Source organism: Corythoichthys intestinalis, chromosome 12 (genome assembly GCF_030265065.1).
Source record: "Corythoichthys intestinalis isolate RoL2023-P3 chromosome 12, ASM3026506v1, whole genome shotgun sequence".
Lineage (NCBI taxonomy): Eukaryota > Metazoa > Chordata > Actinopteri > Syngnathiformes > Syngnathidae > Corythoichthys > Corythoichthys intestinalis.
In genome coordinates this window covers 4,570,782-4,598,044 of record NC_080406.1, presented here as the reverse complement: position 1 = coordinate 4,598,044, position 27,263 = coordinate 4,570,782, and the positions used below count along the sequence as shown (strand labels likewise).

At 38.2% G+C, this 27,263-nt stretch overlaps 1 protein-coding gene across 3 annotated transcripts in view; it reads left to right on the top strand.

The window, feature by feature from the left end:
- Positions 1–27,263, top strand: part of dachd (dachshund d) — a 357,117-nt gene that overhangs the window by 266,756 nt on the left and 63,098 nt on the right. For 2 of the 3 annotated variants that reach the window (XM_057853366.1, XM_057853364.1), the window contains exons 5-6: positions 4,605–4,770; positions 6,309–6,440. In XM_057853366.1, coding sequence (XP_057709349.1) covers positions 4,605–4,770; positions 6,309–6,440 — 298 coding nt within the window. The remainder of the gene's footprint in view (positions 1–4,604; positions 4,771–6,308; positions 6,441–27,263) is intronic. The other variant, XM_057853365.1, reaches the window with a different exon arrangement.

Below are 27,263 nucleotides of genomic sequence, written 5' to 3'. Positions count from 1 at the left end.
TTCCTATTTATTTTCAATGTCAGGAAAACATAGGTCCATGTGATTTTTGACCATTTACCATGACAGCCCATTGACATTAAAATGGCGCCCACGTAAGTCGATGCCATTGACAGCCATGCAAGTCCATTCCTTGGACGGCCATGTACGTCCAAATTTCCCATTTATTTTGAATTGCTGTGTGGTTGTGATTTTTGACCAAAAACTTACCATTACAGCCCATTGACATTCAACTGGCACCCAAGTAAATAGATGCCATTGATGGCCATGTTCGTCCAAATTTCCCATTCATTTTCAACGGCAGAAAAACCTGCGTGGTTGTGATTTTTTACCAAAAACTTAGTTACAGCCCATTGACATTAAACTGGCGCCCAAGTAAGTCGAAGCCATTGACAGCCATGCACATCCATGCCATTGACGGCCATGTACGTCCAAATTTCCCATTCATTTGAGATGGCAGAAAAACCTGTGTGGTTGTGATTTTTTTACCAAAAACTTACCATTACAACCCATTGATATTCAACTGGCTCCCATGTAAGTTCATAAGTTCATGCCAATAACAGCCATGCAAATTGAGATGTCCCCCGAAATGTCACCAAATCAACAGGAAATGACCTGATAGATCTGTATTTACCACAGCAAAGCCCCATAGTAATTTCTCCAGAAGTTACAGTTTTTAGTTTCAAATTGTGGAATTGTGTAAACTGTCGAAATGGTTCTTTAAGTGTTAAAGGTTGCCGAACCCTGCTCTATGCAATATGACAGATTTGCTCGCTTTGGCTTTTGTATTCGCATACTTTTTCATGTTGTGCTTATGTCAAGGGCGTAGGTTTGCATAGGGACGGTAGGGACATAACACTACCAACTTTTCAGGATGCTGATATCCCCACCAACTTTCAAGCAACCATATTTGCATTATATAATGACTTCAGTTAAATAGGTCATTTAGACTGTCTTGTCAGTTGTCATAAGTAGTAAGTAAAGATGCCCCGATCAATCGGGATCGGGTCCGATCACGTCATTTTCAAAGTATCGGAATCGGCAAAAAATATCGGACATGCCTTTTTTAATATATATATTTTATTAAATCGTTTTCTAATTGTACTTAACGTTACAGACAAAATGTCTTCCACTCATCCAGAGTCTTTAGTTGTGGCTTAAAGTAGGGCTGTCAAATTTATCGCATCAACTGCGGTAATAACATTAAAATATTTAACGCAATTCACGCATGCGCTGCACTACCCACTCACGCATTGTCGCGTTCAATCTATAATGGCACCGTATTACGTATACATAGAGCTAAAAGGCAACGTAAAATGAGTAGAGACAATTTTGGCAGCCTTTGAAACCTTTTTTTAATTGGGTAAAGCCTCACAATCCCTCTCAACGATTAGAAATATCGTGGGAAGCAATGTGGGGAAGAAAGGTAGTAGTTGATCTTTTTCTCAACACCCTATTTTATTTCCCAACGCTGAGAAGATACATCAATTGGTACCATTACGCACAGTCATGGTTGCACTTCCCATATTGCATTTGGGCAGAAGTTAAATGGCTGCAGTATCATTTACTGAAAGCTCAACAAATACACTAGATGGCAATATTTAGTCACAATATACAAAGTCACATTTATCCTTTAAGAATTACAAGTCTTTCTATCCGTGGATCACTCTCACAGGAAGAATGTTAATGATGTAAATGCCATCTTGAGGATTTATTGTCATAATAAACAAATACAGTACTTATGTATTGTATGTTGAATGTATATATTCGTCCAAGTTTTATTCATTTTTTTCTTAATGCATTGCCAAAATGTATGTGATGGGGAAAAATTATCGGGAATGATTGGAATTGAATCGGGAGCAAAAAAAAAAAGCAATCGGATCGGGAAATATCGGGATCGGCAGATACTCAAACTAAAACGATCGGGATCGGATCAGGAGCAAAAAAACATGATCGGAACAACCCTAGTAGTAAGGATAGAATTGACCGGACCATTATTAAGTGAATTACTGTACTTTCATGATGTTCAGACTTACATTGACCCTTTTTCACTTGCTGAATTTGCCAGTCCATTTTTTTCCCCTTAAACGCACATTTGATTGGCTGATGACTTCAACACACACACACACATTCACAGCCCGACTGAAATATGGTACAACATGCCGCCTCCGCCCCCATCAAAGACGAGGGATATTGTGGAGGTGGGGAACACACCACTAATTTTGTTACTGAAAGTCCAACCTGCCTCAGCGTTGGCATAACATTTATTTGTGTAAATTTCTCGAACTCAAAAAGGAAGTTGCTTTGAGAGAAATATCCCCCTGTATGTTTTCTACTGTTCAGGTTAATTAAACTGTAAGATATTTAGTGAACTAAGGATTACCCCCTTATAGATACCCTAATTTTCGCACTATAAGGCGCACCTGACTATAAGCCGCAGCCCAGCAAATTTGGCACGAAAACGGCATTTATTCATAGATAAGCTGCACTGGACTATAGGCCGCAGCTGTCCTCACTGTATCATGGGATATTTACACCAAAAGATATTAACCGGTAAAACTTTATTTGACAGCGGCATCATACGACTGTCAAAAGACCAAATGAAGCACCATGTAGCTTTGAACTAATTGGCTGCAAAGCTTTATTGCTTCAAGAAGCTTCATTTGGCCACACTGCTCCCTTGGGGGAGACAGTCAACCTCTGCTGCCATCTGCTGTCAACACTGTTGTCATCCAACATGCCTCTTAGCATGTATTGCAGCGCTACAGATGTAAATAACAATCAAAAATCATGTTCTGTGCTAAATATTTCTTCAGTTACTGTTCCAGTTGTTTCATCAATTGCTAGTTATGGTATTTGGTAACACTTAGTTTGACAGTGGTGCCATAAGACTGTCATTACACAATCATAATTATGACATGTCGCTGTCGTGAGCATTAGTGAATGCTCATAACAGATGTCATTAAGTGTTATCCGGCAAATGATCTCACTTTTGAATGGATGCAAAAGATCCAAAATGGACAAAAATTGAGTTAGTGACATATTTGCCAAATGACACTTAATGATATAAGCATTCAGTAATGTCCATGATAGTGTCATGTCATAATTTTGATGATCGTATGACAGTCTCATGACACCGCTGTCAAATAAAATGTTACCTAAAAAAAAACAACAAATAAGCCGCACTGGACTATAAGCCTCAGGTATCAAAATGAAGGAAAAAAGTAGCGGCTTATAGTCCGAAAATTACAGGTAGTTAATTGATGATTAACACGTTTGTGTTTCTTGTGTATGTTAATGTAATTTGTGTTCAAATATTGCAATTTAAATTTGCTAATAAAATCCAGACATTCATTTTGGAAGTTTTCGAAATGTTTCTTTAGTAGTTTTTGAAAACAAAGGTTTAAATTAGGGCTGTCAAAATTATCGCGTTAACGCACGGTAATTATTTTTTTTAATTAATCACGTTAAAATATTTGACGCAATTAACGCACATGTCCCGCTCAGAAAGTATTCTGCCTTTTGGTAAGTTTTACAGCAAGGCTTTTTTGTGCTGTCCAACAGCGAACTCTTGTGGTCACTTTGCGACATGATTTTTTGTTTTCTTGCCAGTTCATTATGGCTGCACAACGTCTCGGGCTGATAATGTTGTGCTTATATGATCCTTGGACAAGATTTGTCCGTAAGTATGGTTGTTGTAAAGAATGTACATATTATGTTAGTAAGCGAAATGTTATATTTTTTGTATGAGACGCTTTTTGTTTATGTTTAGTGAACCTGTATAGCGTGCTAAGCTAACGTTGTTGCTAATGCAATGCTTGTGTACTTTTTGTAGTTTTACGACGGTCTAAAGAGGACAATGGTTCGAGGCCATTTTATTAATAAATCAGATGAAAAAGAAAGAAGTCTAATTATTAAGGCGTCGTTCACTAGCTGCCTAGCTTTGGAAAAAGTAGACGCTTCGAAGTGAGGACAGCATAGACAGGTTTAAATGACAGTAGAGTGAAATGCCCACTACAGTCTTTATGTACCGTGTGTTGAATGTATATATCCATCTTGTGTCTTATCTTTCCATTCCAACAATTTATTTTACAGAATATATATATATAATTTACAGAAAAATATGGCATATTTTATAGATGGTTTGAATTGCTATTAATTGCGATTAATTACGATTAATTAATTTTTAAGCTGTAATTAACTCGATTAAAAATTTTAATGGTTTGACAGCCCTACTTTAAATCAAACAGTGTATCACCTGAACCAATTCACATGAAAGTTAGTATAAATCAATACAGATTTATTTTCCATTGATCATTAAGCCTATCAATTAATTATGTTCAAATTGTTAGGAAATGTAGCCCTGACGCCCGTTCACCCAGTCTGTTTGGTCTTATAAATGTCCCATCCCCAGCAAAAAGTGTACATGCAGGTTATACTGTTATATCATCCCTACCAATGTTGAGACCAAATCTACGCCCTTGGTTTATATGTTTTGCAAGAAACATACAACATGCTTGAGAAATAACAATATTTAGCACTCTAATGTCAAACATTTTTTGATCATTAATAATGAAAGCTAATGGAATATACTGTATTTATTCTAGGGCTGTGTATTGTCACTGCAGGGTTTGCAGGAGCGCATCCAGGACAGTCCCTCCCCTGCCCCGTCCTTAGAGGACCACCGGAGGCCCGGCAGTCACCCCTCATCCCACCGCAGCAGCAGCGTGTCCAGCTCGCCAGCCCACACAGAAAGTTCTTCGGACAGGATACGTGAGTGTCCTCGTCAGCTCGTGTCTCGCGACCGCATTTTTAAAAGGATCCTCTATTTTTAATACAAGTAGTTCTTAAAAGATAAATGTTAGTATGAGTTACAATAATTTGATATTAAAACCCCTCTTAATGTTTTTGTTTTAAGAAAGTTTGTAAAATTATTTTAAGTGATAGGTCGCCATTCTTGCCGAAATTCCAGCGTGTCACTCGTTAGCTTTCCCAACATGTCGTCGGTTCTACCCTTCCTATTTGAACCAGATCTGAAAAGTGAGGAGCAGGGCAGCACTGTCGGTCGTTCACAAAACGAGCTTGAGGGAAAAATGCGTGCAGCAAATACCTGATAAGACAAAAGTTGGGCAAAACTGGTGATGCGAGAGAGTCCTGTTGGGAAGTCCGGTTGGGAGCGAGTGTATGCTGTCCGGTTTTATTAGCAGATATTCAAGGTAACCATATTGCGTTTTCAAACTTATCCCAATATAATTATGTAGATTCTTAGCATCCAGAGCTGTCGTGTGCTTTACATACAGTACAGGCCAAAGAGCACACCTTGTGTAATCCATGTCTTGTATATTGTAACGCGTGGTAGGTAGGATACGTGTATAAAAGTACCAAAAAGGGGAGAAGCTTCCACCTATGCAAATTTTATTCACAAAAAATAGTATTTCCACCTTGACCACTCTTCACTCGGGAGCTCAGCAGTACGCAAACACGCGTTCCCTGACGAACTCCAACATTGCTGTAAGGTCCATGTCAGAGTCACTGTCGTCACTGTAGCGTGCCATAGTGCTTTGATTATTTGGTATGATTTGGGAAAAAGTCCCACCAAGAATAGTCAACAAAAAAGATAGCAATAGTAATCCAAATCCGTGTTTTATTACTCACTCGAAGATCCAGGAATTAGACCGATCCCATGGCAATGTTGATCAGGCCGTCGATTCCACAAAACAGACTGATCTGAAAAGTCGCTGTGGGACCAACGAATAAAAAAAATAGACAGATCCGAAACCAATATTGCAGATGCGGTGGGACCGTCGGATCCAGAAAATACGGATCCCTTACTTGACTGAGGATCCAGGAAAAATGTTCGGGTGCCACTTGTAACGCGTGGTGGGTAGGATACGTGCATACAGGGACCAAAAAAGGGGAGAAGCTTCCACTTATGCACATTTATTCACTAAAAATAATAATTCCACCTTGACCACTCACTTCACTCCCCTTGTTTCCATTTGACTGGAAATTGCATCCAAAAGCAGCACATCGTGGCATTTTACTTCGCGAGTTTAGGCAGCAATAAGCAATTGTTGAACGCGCTACACATTTGGAAAGATCCCAATGACGTCATCACTGCGAGCCCGCAAACCATGGCGCCAACTAACGGTCAAAATATATAGTAAATATTATAAAATATTGCCATTGATTTAACATTTTATGTGTTTCTAACAACTTATTTTAGTACAAGAGAACAGTTGTGGTTTATTAGAGCCCACATGTATTTAAGGTAGAGGATCACTTTCAGAACAACTCCTTGCTGTCCACAGCGCCACACCACAATGGCCTGTCCATGAACCAAGCTCTGCTCGGCTTGTCCCCCAACATCCCGCCTGGGCCTAAAGAGGGAGACCTTGCCCATGACATGAGCCACGAAGTAAAGAGGATGCATGCAGAAAAAGGTTTGTTTTGTTTTCAGTATTTTTTTATAGTTTGAATTGAATGATTAAATAAGGATTACTGTATATGCAATGTGAAATAGACACCCAGGGGTGTCGATGAGTACATTTGATTCTCCTGCCCGTTGGAGTGTACTCAACTGCAGTAATGATTCCTCGCTACAGTTTGTTTCACTTATCACCAGTGTTGTTAATAACGGTGTAACAATATAACGGCGTTACTAACGGCGTTATTTTTTTCAGTAGTGGGTAATCTAATTAATTACTTTTCTTTCTTGGCAACGCCGTTACCATTACTGAGGACGGAAGGGCATGCGTTACTATATTGGTCGAAAAGTCTGAGGGAGACGGACTCACCGAGACGACAGAGCAGAGCAGGAGTGGGGACGTGGCAAGAAAGTTGTGACGAGGAGCAAACGCGATGCTAGGTAGCTCTAATAATACATGTTGTAGCTGACATGGTGGACACGGTAGATATCACATGTACTGTATATAGATATAACTAGATGCAAAATGACAGACATGGCACTAAATGCGTTAGTAGACAGCCGCCATCTTAAAGCAGTAGACTTTTTAGGACGGCTCTGTTGTAAAGAACCTTCCTAGCGAACCTAAGTACCGTAATTTCCCGAATATAAGGCGCACCCGTGTATAATGCGCACCCCAAATTTACTTGTAAAATCTAGGGGAAATTATTGTACCCGTTTATAACGCGCACCCTAATTTTAGAAGAAAACAGAGCTTGTGTACAGATACAGAGATGTCATTTTACTGACTGGTGAAACACAGCACAAGCATAGCACATTGGTAGTTCAAAACATTACCGTAAACTGACAATATTTACGGTAATAATATGATTTGACAACTTCTCCAACTTACCAGAATCTAGGAGAAAACAAAACAGATGTGACTTTTCTTTTAAAGGCTGCTGTATAACTTGCTCGTTTCCTCATGATGAATAAATGTTTCTTCCATGGATTGATACGGTAAAATGAAAGTGAGAACGTAAGTCGGAAATCCGTGAGAGCTCATAGCTGTCAACTCGACAGTAACAAAAGGAACTATTGTTATTTGGGTTTGAGTTTCCCGAGGGACCGATATAGTTGACGGACATAGGAAGTGTGTGTCCTTACATTTGTTATAGTCCGAATTGCGGAGCTGCAATAAACGTCGACTCAAATGAGTTTAAGAAACTAAATTCTGTGCTTTATGAAGAGTGAAAAAAGCAGAATTTAACACAGACGAAATCATTCGGCCGATTAGAGTGAAGTATTACCGAAACAAAACGGTGACGTCACGTACCGTAATGGTCGGCAACGGGTCGCCGCATACGTTTCTTCAACACAACGTGGCCGTGTCAATGAAAAAAAATCGGTTTATATATATATGTAATACATATATATTTCTGTCTCCATCCATGTACCCGTTTATAATGCGCACCATGAGTTTACAAGTTGATTTTGGGGGGGAAAAAGTGCGCGTTATATTCGGGAAATTACGGTAACTTTTTATCTAAAATACTTCTAAATCGGCAAAATCTTGACTTGAATCTATCTTTAAATGATGAAACAGTTTTAAAACTTTCATATGTCGAAAGTAGAGAGAAGGGAACTCATGCAATAATGGGAGCAATTTTAACAACTTTTAACAGTTGATTCAGGGTAAAGGGTAAATTAGGGTAAAGAATTGGGCTCGGGCCAATTGTACCAAAAACCTTCACAAAAAACCTCACATAGTGTGGCCAATGTTTTTTTTTTTTTTTTTTTTTTTTTTTTTTTTTTTTGAGGGGAAAAAAAAAAAAAAGGAATTATCACCAATTACTTTGCCAAGTAACTAATTACTCTTACATTCAGGTAATTGAGTTACTAACACAATTACTTTTTGGGAGAAGTAATTTGTAACTATAATTAATTACTTTTTTTCAGTAAGATTAACAACACTGCTTATCACAATTCCTCTATGTGTTCACAATGTGTTTAACAAGTGAAGGTTTGTTTGCCAAAATTGATAAACACCATTTTTGTGGGAAAATGAACTGAGGCTTACAGTTTATTCATTGCATGAGGCTGTTTTAAGCACCAAAATCTATTTTTCTGCTCCACCCAATATATCTTGTTTAAATCCATGTCAAAGATCTTGTTTTGTGGCACAAGTGACAGACGGTACAGGTGTTTCTAAGCAAAAACGGTCATCTCCTCTCAGCAAATCAGCGCATTAAGACAATGCAGAACATGGGTGACACAATGTTGTTCTGTCGTCACATAGGCGTAAAAGATAGAAGATAGAAGAGCACCTAGCATTGGGCACTTTAACCCTTTAACACCTAAGCCTATGTTGGCCGAATTTGCATGCATTTGATGTTGCCTTTATATTTCAAAGAAAAAAATGTTTACAATGGCCAAGTTGGGTCCCTTTTTTCAGGCCACCTTGAACTTCATGTCCAAATTGTTGTTTTCTTCACTGACCAATTATAATCCACATTTTGGACCCAAAAAGACAAAAAAATCCCAAAATCTTTTTTCAAAATGTGTAATGTTGATGTCCCATTGACCACCAAACATGCTCGACCAACCGTTTTGAAGCTTGATAATATTTATTCAACTTGTTAGGATAAACATTCAATAGAAAAAAATAAGATTGAATAGTATTATGTTTCACAATTAAACACAAACAGCAGATATGGTCATAGGCGTTTTTGGCCTTTACACATACTATGGTCAAAACAGGTTATATACAGTGCAAAATAGTGAGAAAAAAAATTATATGTATCATCTAACACAAAAAGGGTTTGGAGGATATCTCTTTGTGAAGTTAGGTGTTGTACCCATCTCCTTATCAAAAGTACATACATATATGCAATCAAGCTTCTCGGACACACATCTATATAAAAATTGAAAAGATTATAGTGAAGAAAAAATATATATATAACATTGAAAAAAAGTATTTTAAAAAATATTGACAAGTAGTTCGATTCAATTCAATTTTTTCAGGCATGCGACCCAATAAAGTTTTTTTTTTTTTTTTTTGCGCAGTCAATAAAGCTTCTTCTTGAACAGGTCACGGAGCTGCGTCACACACAACGTCACACAGCCTACTCTTTCGCCGTTTCCCGCTCTGCTGTCACTTCTACTCACCGAGACGCGACTCATCTAAAGAAAACAACGACAAATACGGCTCATCTTCTTCCTTGAGTTAATGAAATAATGCATTAGCTTGCGCTAAATGTAGTTTTAGATTCAATCTGCACGTTTCAAAGTCGCTCGCTCAAACCAACCGGCCGTTGCTTGATTTGCATGCCTCCCTTTCAGTAGTTGGCGCCTCGCTCGGAAATTTATTGAAAAATGATCACATTCGGTTCGTCCGTCTTGACATCACAACGGATCTTGGGATATGTAGTTTTTTGTGCTGCTTTCGGTTTTGAAAAAGGACAAGAAATGATGGAAATCTGGAGATAGATACATGGTCCATGCAGCGTTTTAATGCATATTTATGAGTGCAATAAAACTATAAAACTCAAATGACATTATCTCTTTTTCTGGGTCGATTGACTTCAAATAAAAACTGGTGTGGACATCAAGTTCTGCACTTTAAAATGAGACCAGCCAGCGGCACGTGGGGGACGTAATTACAGCGTGATGAAGCTTGAAAGACGATATGCGTAAATGCGTCGCTGCCGACACGTTCGGTGTTAAAGGGTTAAAGGCCACCACAGATAGAAAGTAGGGCTGTCAAAATTATCGCGTTAACGGGCGGTAATTAATTTTTAAAATTAATCACGTTAAAATATTTGACGCAATTAACGCACATGCCGCGCTCAAACAGATTAAAATGTTAGCAGTGTCATGTCCACTTGTTACTTGTGTTTTTTGTCTCCCTCTGCTGGCGCTTTGGTGGTACTGATTTTATGGACCATGAGCATTGTGTATTGACATCAACAATGGCGAGCTACTACTTTATTTTTTTGATTGAAAATTTTCCAAATTTTATTGAAATGAAAACATTAAGAGGGGTTTTAATATAAAATTTCTATAACTTGTACTAACATTTATCTTTTAAGAACTACAAGTCTTTCTATCCATGGATCGCTTTAACAGAATGTTAATGTTATGCCATTTTATTGATTTATTGTTATAATAAACAAATGCAGTACTCATGTACAGAATGTTGAATGTATATATCCGTCTTGTGTCTTATCTTTCCATTCCAACAATAATTTACAGAAAAATATGGCATATTTTATAGATGGTTTGAGATGCGATTAATTACGATGAATTAATTTTTAAGCTGTGATTAACTCGATTAAAATTTTTAATCGTTTCACAGCCCTAATAGAAAGACATGTAATTCTTAAAAGATAAATGTATGAGTTATCATAAATTGATATTAACCCCCTCTTAATAAAACAAGGCAATGATGCAACAGGCAATGAAGGGATATACAAACTGTCAAATGGAAGCAAGTCAATTCTCGGCAAGCTGCCTAGGATCGTTTTAAAGACACTGCGGATGAGCTGGAATTGGATGCAGGTACGATGTCAGGAACTCAGTCCACAGCTCTGGAACAAAACAATCTGACCAGCTGCATAATGTGACAAAATCATGGCAGTGGTCAGACTAGCTTTGCTTGCAAGCTAGCACAACTATTATCCCAGTCCAGCCCAACCGCTTCATCACCCCCAGCATGCATTGCGTACGTAAAACATTGCGCCCTCCGTAGGTCAAAACATGTACTAAATCTTATAGATTTTTAAATCAATGGCATTAACATATGTGTTGTTAACAACATATTTTAGGAAAAGAGAACAATTGTGGCTTATCAGAGCCTACAAGTCTTAAAGTCTGAGGTTTCCTTTAAGATCTTGTTCAGACTAGAGGGCAAAATCTGATTTTTAGCCCATCCAAACTTAAACTGGGTGACTCTTTCGTAGTCTGAACAGTCACAAAGAACAGAAATCTGATCTGAAACCGCCTACAGGAGGTAGTTTTATATAAGATATGAGCATGATGCTTCTCACTCTGAACAGCTCAGATGGGTTTTGACTCTTCGTGACGTCATTCTATGTTGGATGAGGCCTTTGTTGACACAGCAGCCTGTCAGTCTGAACAGGCCCAGATCCGATTTGGACACTTGCTAAAAATCATGTGAACAGTCAGCCCTAAAAATCATATTTGAGGAGTAATCCAATTGGAATCAGATATAAATGCAGTTTGAACGCAGCCTAAGTTTTTTAAAGTTTTAAATGATATTCAAAATATTTTGTGGAGTTAAGTCCACTTTGCATTTTATTGCAAAAACAGTTAACTACTTTTGATTTTAATAAAAATTGAAATGTAAATTTTAAAAAAGTGTTTTTATAAGGTATTTTTTAATACTATACTTCCATTTACCTCCAAGTCATTCTTACATTGTCAAACATATAACATACATAGTAAACATGGAGATATCTGTTTTTGCAAGTGAACTCTTCAAGTCTGTTTTAATAAGGTTAGGTGTTAATACATTTCAAAGCCTTAACTACGAGAAAAAAGTATGTACAGGGATCCCTCGTTTTTTTTTGCGGTTAATGGGGACCAGAACCCCCCGCGATAAGTGAAAAAAAACATAGTAGTGCCCCCCACCCAAAAAAAAAAAAAAAAAAAAATTGTGTGTTCAAAGTATTTATTCAGATTTAGCATTGTAAAGACATATGAGACATGTTTTTTCAACTTTTTAACTCCAAAGTATAATTTAAAGTTTTATGTATATATATAAATATATGTTAATAGTTTTGAGCACTTTCAAAATAATAAATATGATAAGTTTCAAACATTTTCCTGTCCCACCGAATTATTTTCAAACAAGAATAAAGTAGAAACATGCTTGTCTTTATTAGATACTTCGTTGAGTGAGTCCACTCAAAGCCCCTCACGCTGCTCACTTACACACAATGAGTTGCCACAGCAAATGATTAATAAGCTAAATGATGATTGACGCATGCGGCACCTTGAAGTTTCGGCTTCCAAGCTTCTCTGGCAAGATCAAACCCTAATGCCTGTCAATCATCATTAACTATAACAAGCAACTCCAGTGCACTGCCTGACCAATGCCATGTCCACTCGTAGCAGGGTATTTGGCAAAAAGAAGAACTTTTTCTACGGTTTGGCCTATCATCTACGTGCACACTAGGAGTGGGAACCTCTTGGTACCTCACGATACGATACGATTTGCGATACAAAACTCACGATAACAATGATCTGACGATATGGCGATACAACAATTATCGATACACAGGTCAGGAAATCATTCTAGAATATTCTACAAACAACTAATAAACAGAAAAACTACTTTCTGCTGTGAATTGGAATGAGTTTATCATTAGTAGACGTCCAATCCATTTGAACTGGGAGGGTGGCAGCGAATGAACATCCGTTCATTTGCTGCCATCCCTCCCAGTTCAAACGGATTGAACGTCTATGGCTGTCAGTGGCAGCCAATGCCAGGCAACAAGGTAATTTTGGGCTATTTAAGGTCATTTACCTGTTCATTTTCAGTTACTTCCTGTTGATTTTGGGGTATTTTATGGGTTACTTCCTGTTTATTTTGAGTTACAGAAGAGGAAGTGTCCTGGGAATCACCCAAATGAATAGGCAGTGACTCAAACTCAACAGGAAATGACCTCTAAATGTCCTGAAAAGTGTCGGGCACCGTCAATGCAGCCTTAGAGTTAACTTGTTGTTGGTTCCTTTTTATTTTATATTTTTTGACACTGACATTGACACCTTTTTAAAACGATATCTCGATTCTTGGCAGGAGCGTATCGATAACCTTTTGTGATACAAAGTATCGCGATATGTCACTATTTCAATATTTTGTCACATCCCTAGTGCACACACACATTTAAACAAGGGTTCTTAAAAATGCCGTCTAAAGAGAAGAGTTGCAAGTTCTGCGTTTGCAGTGCCATCATTTGAACACTGATAACCGAGGATTTTCACTGGAAACGTCACTGCTAAACCCTGCTAAGTGAGAGACTACGTGTTCGGATCGGGACAGCTCTATAAAATACTGCATTTATTTATTTATTTTAATAGAAACAAAATCTGCGATGGACTGAGGTTGCGAAGTTTGTATTAGACCTGGAACGTACTCCTGCATTCAAGGGAAAGTAATGATAAAATGTAAAATGGAACCACCAAGTGGCAAAGCTCTTCAGAACATAAACATAGATGTATACAACATTGCAGTGCGGTAACATCAACATCTATCGAGCATCATTAAAAATACATACACATACTTAAGTATATCATCAATGCTGCGCAGGAAAATTGTTTAGAATTTGCACTCTTGTCTCCACATCTTAGTTCGCTATGTGCTGCTGTTTTGTTTTGCCACACAAATCAAACGGCTTCAAAGGTTGAGTAAATAACCGTCGAAGTTACTTTTTAGTTCTTTTAATTTGAGGGAGCCGCGTACCGAGCGGAATGAGAAACCGTCTATTAGAAAAGGGCCCACTATTTAAGAAAATACACTATACGTACGAAGGTACTGCCTCAAGCTAATTGCTGGACTGAAAGGTGTAAAAGGTCAAAAAGTTCTCCGATAACGGAGCTTGTTAAATTAAAAAGGAAAGGTCAGAAAATTAATCTAAAAAATTTATCTAAAAAGTGATAGGTGAGATGGAGGGGGTTGGGGGATTAATCCCAATGTCATTATGAAAACATTAAATGCAGCAAAGTAGTTTTCTGGATTTTTACAAGCATTTTCATGCTGGGGTATTCGTGTTTTTTATTCTTTCTCAATTAGTCACTGGTTACTTCATCACCTCAGACCCTGACGTGTTATTACTTCCTTCCATTTGAAATTGAGTATAACATGAACGAGTTTCGTTCCTACGCTGGTGACGTCATCTGAATTTCCGCGTAGGTCAGAATTAACCCACTATCAAAAAACATATATTGTATGTCATTGTACTGTCCTCGCCAAGACGTTGGAGCTAAATCGTAGCTAGACAGCAAGCTAAGCTCTGAAATGACAATGTCAGATGTCCGTGTGGTTTGTGGACTTTATTCAGCCTCTCATGACATCAACACTTGCGGAATGAAACTAAAATAAAAATGAAATTAAATCAGTTTCAGCTTTAATAACAGCAGTTCAAATTTGCATTTATAACCAGCTGCTCATACAGCAATAACAATCCACATAAACAATTAGCATGTATCAGTTTGCGTCCGCTCATCATCAAAAACAATCACGTAAACTCGGCCCAAGTATTTGACTACAATAGAAAAATCATATTAAACAGTACGAAAGGTGTTACAGTGGTATGAAAAAGTATCTGAACTTTTTGGAATTTCTCAGATTTCTGCATAAAATCACCATCAAATATGATCTGGTCTTTGTCAAAATCACACAGATGAAAAAACAGGGTCTGCCTTAACAAAAACCAGCCAAACAGTTGTAGGTTTTCATATTTTAATGAGGACAGTATGCAAACAATGACAGAAGGGGAAAAAATAAGTAAGTGAACCATCATATTTAATTTTTTGTGGCCCCCTCTTTTGGCAGAAATAACTTCAACCAGACGCTTCATGTAGCTGCAGATCAGTCTGGCACATCAATCAGGACTAATCGTGGCCCATTCTCTCTACAAAATTGCTGTAGTTCAGTCAGATTCCCGGGAATCTGGCATGAATCGCTGTCTTTAGGTCATGCCACAGCATCTCAATGGTGTTCAAGTCCGGACTTTGACTTGGCCACTCCAGAACGTGTATTTTGTTATTCTGAAACCATTCTGAAGTTGATTTACTTCTGTGTTTTGGATCATTGTCTTGTTGCAGCATCCTTCCTCTTTTAGCTTCAACTCTCTGACAGACAACCTCAGGTTTTCCTGCAAAACATCCTGATAAACTTCTGAATTAATTCTTCCATTCATGATTTCAAATTGTCCAGGCCATGAGGTAGCAAAACATCCCCAAAACATGATGCCACCATGCGTCACGGTGGGGCTCAGGTATTGATATTTGTGAGCTGTTCCAGTTTTCCTCCACACATGACGTTGTGTGTTACTCCCAAACAATTTAACTTTGGTTTCATCAGTTCACAAAATATTTTGCCAAAACCTCTGTGGAGTGTCCAGGTTTCTTTTTGCGAACATTAAACGAGCAACTATGTTGTTTTTTTAGACGTCAGTGGCTTCCTCCGTGGAGTCCTCCTATGAACACCATTCTTGGCCATAGTTTTACATATAGTTGAGATATTGGACTGTGCCAGTGATTTCTGAAAGTCTTTAGCAGACACTGTAGGGTTCTTTTTTTACCTCTCTGAGTATTCTGCGCTGAACTCCTGGCGTCATCTTTGGTGGACGGCCACTCCTTGAGAGAGGAGCAACAGCACCCAACTCTCTCCATTTGTAAACAACTTCTCTGACTGTCGATTGATGAACATCCAGACTTTTAGAGAGGGTTTTGTATCCTTTCCTAGCTTTATACAAATCAGCAATCCTTGATGGCAGGTCTTCAGACAGCTCTTTTGACCAAGCCATGATGCACATCAGACAATGCTTTTCATCAAGACAACGATTTCTTACCAGGTGTGTGTTTTAAAGTGGGCAGGGCAGTTTTACACCAGTCATCAGTGATTGGACCACACACCTGACGTACAATGTTTGGTAAAAATCAGTTTGAATTGCTCTTTAAGTTTCTTTAGGCAGAGGGTTCACGTACTTATTTGTCCCCCTTTTGTCATTGTTTGCATGCTATCCTCATTAGAATATGAAGACCTATAAATGTTTGGGTTGTTATCGTTAAAGCCGACACTGTATTTTCATCTGTGTGATTTTGACAAAGACCAGATCACATTTGATGGTGATTGTATGCAGAAATGTGAGAAATTCCAAAAGGTTCAGATACTTTTTCATACCACTGTATATACAGGTGTTGCCTCTGCGGATGCTTCACAAGCAACAAATGTACGTGCAGATTTGCAGCTGTAATCTTCCCCTCTCTCTCTCTCTGTCGGCTGTGCGACTTCTTCATGGGAGCAAATGCGCTCTCTCAGGTTTGTGCACGTGCACTCTTCTTCGTGTGCGCAAATACGTTCTTCGTGTGTACATGCGCTCTTACTCGCGTGTTGAATTACTACATGCTCTTTTCTACCTGTTCCAAAATAAAAGCATGCATCAAAAAACAAAAGTCAACATTTTAAAAAAATGAGTGAAGACAAAATGGTGGACGAGACGCCGGCTTAGTAAAGTCCACTACGTCTTAACCCGGGGACTACCTGCGTAAACTATTGAGACTAGGGTTGTTCCGATCATGTTTTTTTGCTCCCGATCCAATCCCGATCGTTTTAGTTTGAGTATCTGCCGATCCCGATATTTCCCGATCCGATTGCTTTTTTTTGCTCCCGATTCAATTCCAATCATTTCCGATAATTTTTCCCAATCATATACATTTTGGCAATGCATTAAGAAAAAAATGAATAAAACTAGGACGAATATATACATTCAACATACAGTACGTAAGTACTGTATTTGTTTATTATGACAATAAATCCTCAAGATGGCGTTTGCATTATTAACATTCTTTCTGTGAGAAGGATCCACGGATACAAAGACTTGGTTGACTTTGTATATTGTGACTAAATATTGCCATCTAGTGTATTTGTTGAGCTTTCAGTAAATGATACTGTAGCCATTTAACTGGTCTGCCCAAATGCATGATGGGAAGTACAACCATGACTGTGCGTAGTGGCACCAATTGATATATCTTCTCTGCGTTGGGAAGTAACATAGGGTGTTAAGGAAAAGATCAATCACTACCATTCTTCCTCACATTGCTTCCCACGATATTTCTAATTGTTTAGAGAGGGAGTTTAAGGCTTTAGCCAACTGCCAAAATTCTCTCTACTCATTTTACGCTGCCTGTTTGCTCTATATATAGGTAAAACAGCGCCATTATAGATTGAACGCAACAATGCGTGAGTGGGTCGTGCAGCGCATGCGTTAAATGCATTAAATATTTTAACGTGATTAATTTTAAAAAAATTAATTACTGCCATTTACGCGATAAATTTGATAGCCGTACTTTAAGCCAAAACTAAAGGCTCTGGATGAAGGTAAGAGATTTTGTCTGTAACGTTAAAAACAATTAGAAAACGATTTAATTAAAATATATATATATATTAAAAAATGGCATGTCCGATATTTTTTTGCCGATTCCGATACTTTGAAAATGACGTGATCGGACCCGAGCCAATAGATGGGGACATCTTTAATTGAGACCACTGTTGGCCTAAATACTGCCACAATTTACATTCGTAGAAGGATGATGAAAATCTCAATAGTCGTGAAAGTGTGAATTTATCACTGAAAAATCAATAAGTCATTGTCTAGGAATACAATTTGAATTTAAGCAGGATGTGAGTATCTTCGAATGTGCTCAAGTTATCCAAATAAGGAAATGGAGGCCTCAAATGAATCCATATTACTCTTAAGTGCTCGTACCATTTCCCTTCATTAACATTTTTTTCTTTAGTTTAATTAATTGCTGATTTTTTTTTAATTATTAGAAAATGGGGAATAAATATAAAAAGTCAATCGCCGTCAAGAAGTGGAGCAAATAATACATTTCTCGTATTCTCCATTGGTTTAAAAGAGATCAGGGTAGGTTGTGATGCTGTGCTCTGGGTGGGGCGAGGTGATAATGATATGAGAACCACTGTGGAAATCATCACCAGGATCCGTTTGGCTCCCTGTTGGATAGTCTGACATGGAAATCACTATTAGCCCTTCACTCGCAGCCTGTGAAGCAGTGTGTCGGAATAATTAGCAGGATCATGAACACAATTTATGGGTCACCAAAAGTGTGTGTGGGATACGTGTGTGTGTCTTTTGAGCAGATCTTCCTTATATTGCGGTGATAAATATCTTCTTTCATATTGGTGACATGCTTTTACGCACTCTTTTTTTTTTTTAATGTCTGAATTTGACGAAGTGCCAACGCCACTAAAACCTCAATGAATTTTTTGCCTTTCTTGACTACATACTAGAATAGGATAGAATAGAATAGATAGCTTTTATTGTCATTGCACAGAGTACAGTGAGATTTAAATACTCTATGCAATCAACATTAATAGACACTCACTCACTCACTCACTCACCAGCCTACTCTCCAGGCTTGCTTGTTTTGAAACACATGGTAAGATTTGTTTTCTTAAGAGAGAATATCCATTGTTGCAAGGTCTGCACTCAGTGATCAGACCACACTAAATACAATGCACAGCGTTAGCATAGTGTTCATGTTAGCATTCAGCATGACGAACGTCGTTTTAACACTAGGAAACCCAGCTGATGGAGAAAATATTATATGACCCGAAGTGAATTAACACATTATGCCTTGTGATAAATTCAATCCGGGTCAAAGGGTGGAATGATGGGGGAAAATATTACATAATGCCTTTGTGATGTATGATTGCTTCTGTAACATAATGTAGATTGTAACAACTTCTATTGTTTTTCACCTTGTTCCCATCGTTAGGAGACGCGCCTGAGTAGGGAATCTCACGAGGTAACTTGTTTTGCACCATAGTACGCGCTTGAGTCCCATAAGTTAGGAGGAAATCTCACGAGATAACTTCTTTTGCACTCATAATATTTACCGTGGGAACACAACATCTGCTACCGGACAGCACAACCTGGGAACCACGCAAGGAAAAGCCCCTTTTTCGAGGGGCTGAACCAAAAGTAGCTTTGTCATTGGACGGGGCCGCGCCGCCTGGGAGCGGAGGTTGGTCCGCCCCCGTGTAGCGCGTCCCTACAAAAACAGGACATTTCCGGGTGACCCGTGAAGTCCGCTGGTGGATTAAGCATACGGATCGCCCAGCTTTGTCCTTTTGTCGCTTTACTGGCTTCCTACTCATTTTGTCACGGTAAGCGATTTTCATTGCTAAGGGACAACATAGTTGTGCTGTAACGATATCGCGGGGATTCTGGGATTGACAAACTCAAATCTAGCGTCACGTTACCATTGTTTATGCTTGTTTTTGATACTTGTTGCCTGCTCTTGTGGGATTGTAATCAATGAATCTCATTTATTCTGCATTTTCCAATCAATAAACATCGTCTATTGAGCAAAAGCGTGCCTGTTACTGATTCACCGCGAACCTGGAAATTTCGGAAAACACCAGCAGAGGCCGACTTGGCCTTTCCCAAGACAAATACTCCTAATAGTCCCAAGCAAAGGCCGATTACCCAGAAGTGGCCAAAATGACCCAAGTACTTTTGAATTAGCCAATCATGGTCCGACAGACAGCGACTATTCGTATGTAAATGCAACCACTAGACATACATTGTGTTGGTATGCGGCCCAAACGGAGGAAACACATCACAGTTGAACTATTCATGTGATAGTGTCAGTTCAAGTCAAGCTACGTTTATTTATTTACATTTATTTATGAAGTTTTACACTTTTTAGACATTTTTAACATGAATCTCCCGTTCTCCACTCACAAAAACAGGAAAAAAATGGCCCAGTGTACAGTATACATTGTTTTGAAGAAAGAAAAGCATTTTAGAACTACAATTTGAGTATAAAGCAGAAATTTTGTCTATAGTTTAGAAGGACTGAATCAGGGGCATGGAGCATGAATTGTCATAACGGTGGTTCATAATTTTAAATATACAACATTCTGCTTGTTTTTCTTAAACTATGATATAAATGCCATTTATTTTATATTGAGTGTGTTAGAGTAATACAAACAAACATTAAATATGAGAAAAGAAACCTGATTGATTATGTTAAGTGTGTTAGAGTAACACAAACAAACAGTAAATTTGAGAAAAGATACTATTCCCTTCATAATATTATTAGAATATTTATAGGGCTGCCAAAAAAACAACTAAAACATTTGAGTTCTACTGACGAAAACATTTTGAGTTATTGTCGACTAAATTTCAACACAGTTTTTGTCAACTAAAACTTGACCAAGATAAACACATTTTGAAATGACTAAAATATGACTAAGACTAATAAGTATTTTTGTCCAAAATACTAAGACGAAAATTAAGTTATTAAGTTTTTCTCAAACTTGACGAAGAGTAACACATCTTGAAATGACTAAAATAATAACTAAAATGAAGTGTTTTCATCAATAAGACTAGAAGTGCTATAATTAATCGATAAATCGACAACGAATCGGTTAGCAATTAAATCAACAACTATTTTGATAGCCAATTAATCGTTAAATTCCTGAAATTATACATATATATAACTTGACAGTTGTAAATATTATCAGATTTTTAAATTAAATTTTTGTTCAGTCAAAGTAGCAAATGAAAAAAATCTTTTACTTTGGAAAACAACAATTTAGATTTTTGCTAATTTTCAGACATCTTGCTATATAAACTAGCTTAATAATGAGGCTGCAACAACTGATCAATTAAAATCGATTAATAAATTAGTTGCCAACGAATTTGATAATCGATTTTTGCCAGCAGCTATGAGCAATCCCGTTAGGGTCCTTATTTGTGTGTAATGTGAGGATGCGCGCGTGTGTGCCAGTGATTAGTGCAAAAGAGAGAGAGTTCACTGCTACACTCAGGTTGGGTTGCTGAATCAATAATATTACGAAATGTCGAGAATTAGATTTTTGATAGATCCTGTGTCCCTCTGTCAGAGGTGAGTAAATGAAGACAATTGCATTGTTTGTATTCTTTATTTATGAGATGTTACTACTTATCACAGACCGCTAAGCTAGTTAGCGTCTGTTTATATTGTGTTTTGGAGAAGCATATTAGTGCTTGAGTTATTGTTAGATAGTGAAGTTCTAAATTTCATTTTTTTTTTTTTTTTTTTTTTTTTTATCATAACAACGTAGAGTCAACACAAACTCACAATCAAACTGTAAATTCTCATACAAGAGAGTGTGCTTTGTAATTGGATTTTGCCATCCTCGTTACTTACAACATGCCTAAAACAACTTTTTTAACTACTACTACTTTTAACAACTAATTTTAAAAAAGTGACACTTATCTGATTAAGAGAGAGAGATTTCACTGCTACACTCAGGTTGGGTTGCTGAATCGATAATATTTACGGCTGTCAAACGACTAAAATTTTTAATCGAGTTAATTACAGCTTAAAAATTAATTAAGCGTAATTAATCGCCATTAATCGCAATTCAAACCATCCATAAAATATGCCATATTTTTCTGTAAATTATTGTTGGAATGGAAAGATAAGACACAAGATGGATATATACATTCAACATACGGTACATAGGGACTGTATTTGTTTATTATAACAATAAATCAACAAGATGGCATTAACATTATCAACATTCTGTTAAAGCGATCCATGGATAGAAAGACTTGTAGTTCTTTAAAGATATATGTTAGTACAAGTTATAGAAATTTTATAATAAAACCCCTCTTAATGTTTTCGTTTTAATAAAATTTGTAAACATTTCAATCAAAAAATAAACTAGTAGCCCGCCATTGTTGATGTCAATAATTACTTACACAATGCTCATGGGTGCTGAAACCTATAAAATCAGTCGCACCCAAGCGCCAGCAGAGGGCGGCAAATTTCCATAAAACACAATTAACATGTGTGCATTTCACTTTACTGTCATTTAAATCTGTCTGAGCGGGCCATGTGCGTTAAATGCGTGAAATATTTTAACGTGATTAATTAAAAAAATTAATTACCGCCCATTAACGCGATAATTTTGACAGCCCCAATAATATTACGAAATGTCGAGAGTTAGATTGTCTTTTGTGTTGATAGGTCCTGTGTGCCTCTGTCAGAGGTGAGTAGATGAAGCCAATTGCATTTATTGTATTCTTTTTTTTGTTAGATGTTACTACTTGTCACGAAGCGCTAAGCTAGTTAGCGATTATGCTACTCAGTGTCCTAAGCTTCCGTTTGTATTGTGTTTTGGAGAATCATATTAGCGCTTGAGTAATTGTTTGATAGTAAAGGTTTTTTGTTTTTTTTTTAAACAAGAAACCACACACGTAAACCCATTCATATAACACCTTAGAGTCTCAACACAAACTCCCATTCAAACTGTAAATTGTCATACAAGAGAGTGTGCTTTGTATTTGGATTTTGCCTTCATCATTACTTACAACATGCCTAAAACAACTTCAAGTTAGACTGTGAAGGTAATTTAAAAAAAGTGACATTTATCGGATTAAGAGAGAGAGATTTCACTGCTTCACTCAGGTTGGATTGCTGAATCAATAATATTACGAGAGTTAGGCTTTTGTGTTGTTAGATCTTGTGTGCTTCTGTCAGAGGTGAGTAAAGGAAGCCAATTGCATTCATTGTATTCTTTGTTGATTAAATATTACTACTTATCACGGAGCGCTAAGCTAGTTAGTGATTATGCTAACCAGTGTCGCTGTTTTAAGCTTCCGTTTGTATTGTGTTTTGGAGAAACATTTTAGCGCTTGAGTTATCACTAGATAGTAAAGTTTTTTTTTTGTTTTTTTTTTAACAAGAAACAACACATGTAAAACCATTCATATAACAGCTTAGAGTCTTAACACAAACTCCCATTCAAACTGTAAATTTTCATACAAGAGAGTGTGCTTTGTAATTGGATTTTGCCTTCATTGTTCCATACAACATGCCTTAACACTAGAAGTCCCAGAGAATTCTGGTACTCCTACTAGTCCCGAGCAATGGCCGATATGGCCGCTCCCCCGGAAAACCCAGAAATGGCCAAAATGACCTAAGTGCTTAAGAATTGGCAAGTAGTTGTCCGACAGACAACAGCCGTTTATATGGAATGCAACCACTACACATACATTAACTTCAGACACAACGACCACAATTAATGCTCCATGCCCCTGATTCAGTCCTTCTAAACTATAGACACAATTCCTGCATTACGTTGAAATTGCAGTTCTAAGATGCGTTTCCCCCCCCCCTTCAAAACAATGTACACATTTGGGCCATTTTTTCTATCGTTGTCTGTGGAGTATAGGAGAAGTGAGTTAAAAAATGTGTAAGGAGAAGTGAGTTAAAAAATGTGTAAAAAGTGTCAAACTTAATAAATAAATGTAATTAAATAAATGTTTTTGTAATTTTGGACCGCATACTAAAAAATTTACATAGGAATGGTTGCTGTCTGTCGGACAACGACTTGCTAGTTCAAAAGCACTTCTGTTTTTTTTTTCGTCGGAGAGGCCAAATCGGCCATCGCTTGGGAATATTAGGAGTATTTGTCTTGGGAAAGGCCGAGTCGGCCTCTGCTGGGTTTCTTAAACAACTTCAACTGTGAAGGTAATTGAAAAAAGTGACATTTATCCTATTAATCGTTTAACTAATTGGCCGATTAATCGATTATGAAAAATAATCGTTAGTTGGAGCCCTACATAAGACTAAGACGAAAATTAAAAGAGCTGCAAAAAACAAGCTGTGGACAAAATCTGTGCACAAAAAACGGAAGCGAACAATCCAAGAACGATTCCAACCATGTGACCCTCACACACGTCCTCGCTTTTGTCGATTCCTGATATGTCGCCAGCCTTTATTAGGATTCTGCACTCTTCTGAGGTCTTGCACTGGGGAGAAAAAAAAAATATTTATATTAGTTTTTCATAAAGTAACCCATTAATGCAGAGGAGTGCAACCAAATTAGTTACCAATTTGCTGAGCATGAATTAATGAAGAGAGCTCCTAGCCGCTCGCACAGTTGTAATTTTCATAATAACCCCGGAACCTTTTATTTGGCAGCTTGTTTAGTTTTTTCGTTTGAAGGTTTTCATTAGTCTAATGAGGACTGCGCAAGGGCGAGCAGTCAGCACAATTTACATGAGGAAGCTATCATAATAAATGAGGCAATTTGAATAACATGCGCAGGTTTATGCAGCGAGATAAGAGATGGCCGCCGTCCGTTACATTAAGAACTAACTAATAACCAAAGTAATTCCAATAAAAGCTTTAAGTGAAGAAAATAAAATTAATGACAGTTATAGTGAACTGTAATGATATGACACACGATGCGTTAGATGAATAAAATAAACCATTGTTCAGGAGGCTTTGTTTACGGCCGGATTTTTAATTAGGCCCCGTTCGTCACGTCGGTTTGTTTAGAGGTAGCATTTCGATGGTTTAATGATATCGCCCCTTCTTGTTTGATCTTTACGATCCTGGCCGAGCATTCAATTAATCTTGCGCGCAGCGGGAAAGCTGAAGAAGGGACAACGTTTAAATGGGATTCCGTAAAAGATGCTGCAATGTCATCTCGACTGTGGCTTGTTTGTTGTCAGGTTTTTTCCTAAAGTTGTGTCACCTGGCGCAAAGGGACCAGATGTTCCTCGGTTGTTTTGATCTGTCCCCAAAAGCAGGGGTCCCGATCTGTACCGGTCCACGGCGAAATTTCCTACCGAGCCGCACAGAAATAATAATTTAATAACGACCGCATTCTGGCAGAAATAACCCTGTGCCCCTGCTTAACACACTAATATCCCTGTCTACTCTAGATATAATACTACGGGATAGATTAGAAAGTCGTCATAGAAATCCATTGATTGGACTGCTAGCAGTAAATCTTGTCTATATATCTACAGTGCCTTGCAAAAGTATTTGGCCCCCTTGAATCTTGCAACCTTTCGCCACATTTCAGGCTTCAAACATAACGATATGAAATTTAATTTTTTTGTCAAGAATCAACAACAAGTGGGACACAATCGTGAAGTGGAACAACATTTATTGGATAATTTAAACTTTTTTAACAAATAAAAAACTGAAAAGTGGGGCGTGCAATATTATTCGGCCCCTTTACTTTCAGTGCAGCAAACTCACTCCAGAAGTTCAGTGAGGATCTCTGGATGATCCAATGTTGTCCTTAATGACTGATGATGATAAATAAAATCCAACTGTGTGTAATCAAGTCTCCGTATAAATGCACCTGCTCTGTGATAGTCTCAGGGTTCTGTTTAAAATGCAGAGAGCATTATGAAAACCAAGGAACACACCAGGCAGGTCCGAGATACTGTTGTGGAGAAGTTTAAAGCCGGATTTGGATACAAAAAGATTTCCCAAGCTTTAAACATCTCAAGGAGCACTGTGCAAGCCATCATATTGAAATGGAAGGAGCATCAGACCACTGCAAATCTACCAAGACCCGGCCGTCCTTCCAAACTTTCTTCTCAAACAAGGAGAAAACTGATCAGAGATGCAGCCAAGAGGCCCATGATCACTCTGGATGAACTGCAGAGATCTACAGCTGAGGTGGGAGAGTCTGTCCATAGGACAACAATCAGTCGTACACTGCACAAATCTGGCCTTTATGGAAGAGCGGCAAGAAGAAAGCCATTTCTCAAAGATATCCATAAAAAGTCTCGTTTAAAGTTTGCCACAAGCCACCTGGGAGACACACGAAACATGTGGAAGAAGGTGCTCTGGTCAGATGAAACCAAAATTGAACTTTTTGGCCACAATGCAAAACGATACGTTTGGCGTAAAAGCAACACAGCTCATCACCCTGAACACACCATCCCCACTGTCAAACATGGTGGTGGCAGCATCATGGTTTGGGCCTGCTTTTCTTCAGCAGGGACAGGGAAGATGGTTAAAATTGACGGGAAGATGGATGCAGCCAAATACAGGAACATTCTGGAAGAAAACCTGTTGGTATCTGCACAAGACCTGAGACTGGGACGGAGATTTATCTTCCAACAGGACAATGATCCAAAACATAAAGCCAAATCTACAATGGAATGGTTCAAAAATAAACGTATCCAGGTGTTAGAATGGCCAAGTCAAAGTCCAGACCTGAATCCAATGGAGAATCTGTGGAAAGAGCTGAAGACTGCTGTTCACAAACACTCTCCATTCAACCTCACTGAGCTCGAGCTGTTTTGCAAGGAAGAATGGGCATGAATGTCAGTCTCTCGATGTGCAAAACTGATAGAAACATACCCCAAGCGACTTGCAGCTGTAATTGGAGCAAAAGGTGGCGCTACAAAGTATTAACGCAAGGGGGCCGAATAATATTGCACGCTCCACTTTTCAGTTTTTTATTTGTTAAAAAAGTTTGAAGTATCCAATACATTTTGTTCCACTTCACGATTGTGTCCCACTTGTTGTTGATTCTTGACAAAAAATTAAAATTTTATATCTTTATGTTTGAAGCCTGAAATGTGGCGAAAGGTTGCAAGGTTCAAGTGGGCCGAATACTTTTGCAAGGCACTGTATATTGGTTTAGGAATGCGAATGCGTCGTGTCCTTCAGCTGCATACTTAGTTCTGAAGGGGTTAAGGCAAAACACTACCGCTTTTGTCCACCAGCGTTGCTAAAATCAACCAAAACTGGAGAGTTACCCAGTGTTGCTTTAATCTGCACCAGGGTTTGTTTTCTTTGCTAACACGTGTCCAATTAAACCGCGTCAAAGGAGTTCATGCGAACCAACTAAAGGCCACAAGTTGGGAAAGCACCTGCCCTTTTGAAATGTGCCTAAACAATAACTTGTACAAACAAAGTTGGACTGAATCTTGGTGCTTGATCATTCATCTCAGCAGTCACCAGTGATTCCTTTGATAGCCGACCCGTTTTCCTGATGTTCCATATTTAGCGAGGCCTCCGCGCGCTGCGTGGAGCGCATCTCCGCTCTGGCTGAGTAAAGCACTTGTTCATTTGCAGTGAAGGGTAACATGAAACAGGCCCGAGCCTCCTGATGGACAGGCAGATTTCACCTTCGCCAGTGAATGATAATGCATTATTAAATTTGCCTCTCTACTCACTAGATACACTTAGCTGACCACAGCATATTTATCTCCCCATCCGACGCTCCCCGTCTTGGCAGGAGAGAGCATTCTGTCACTTTTGAGGCATT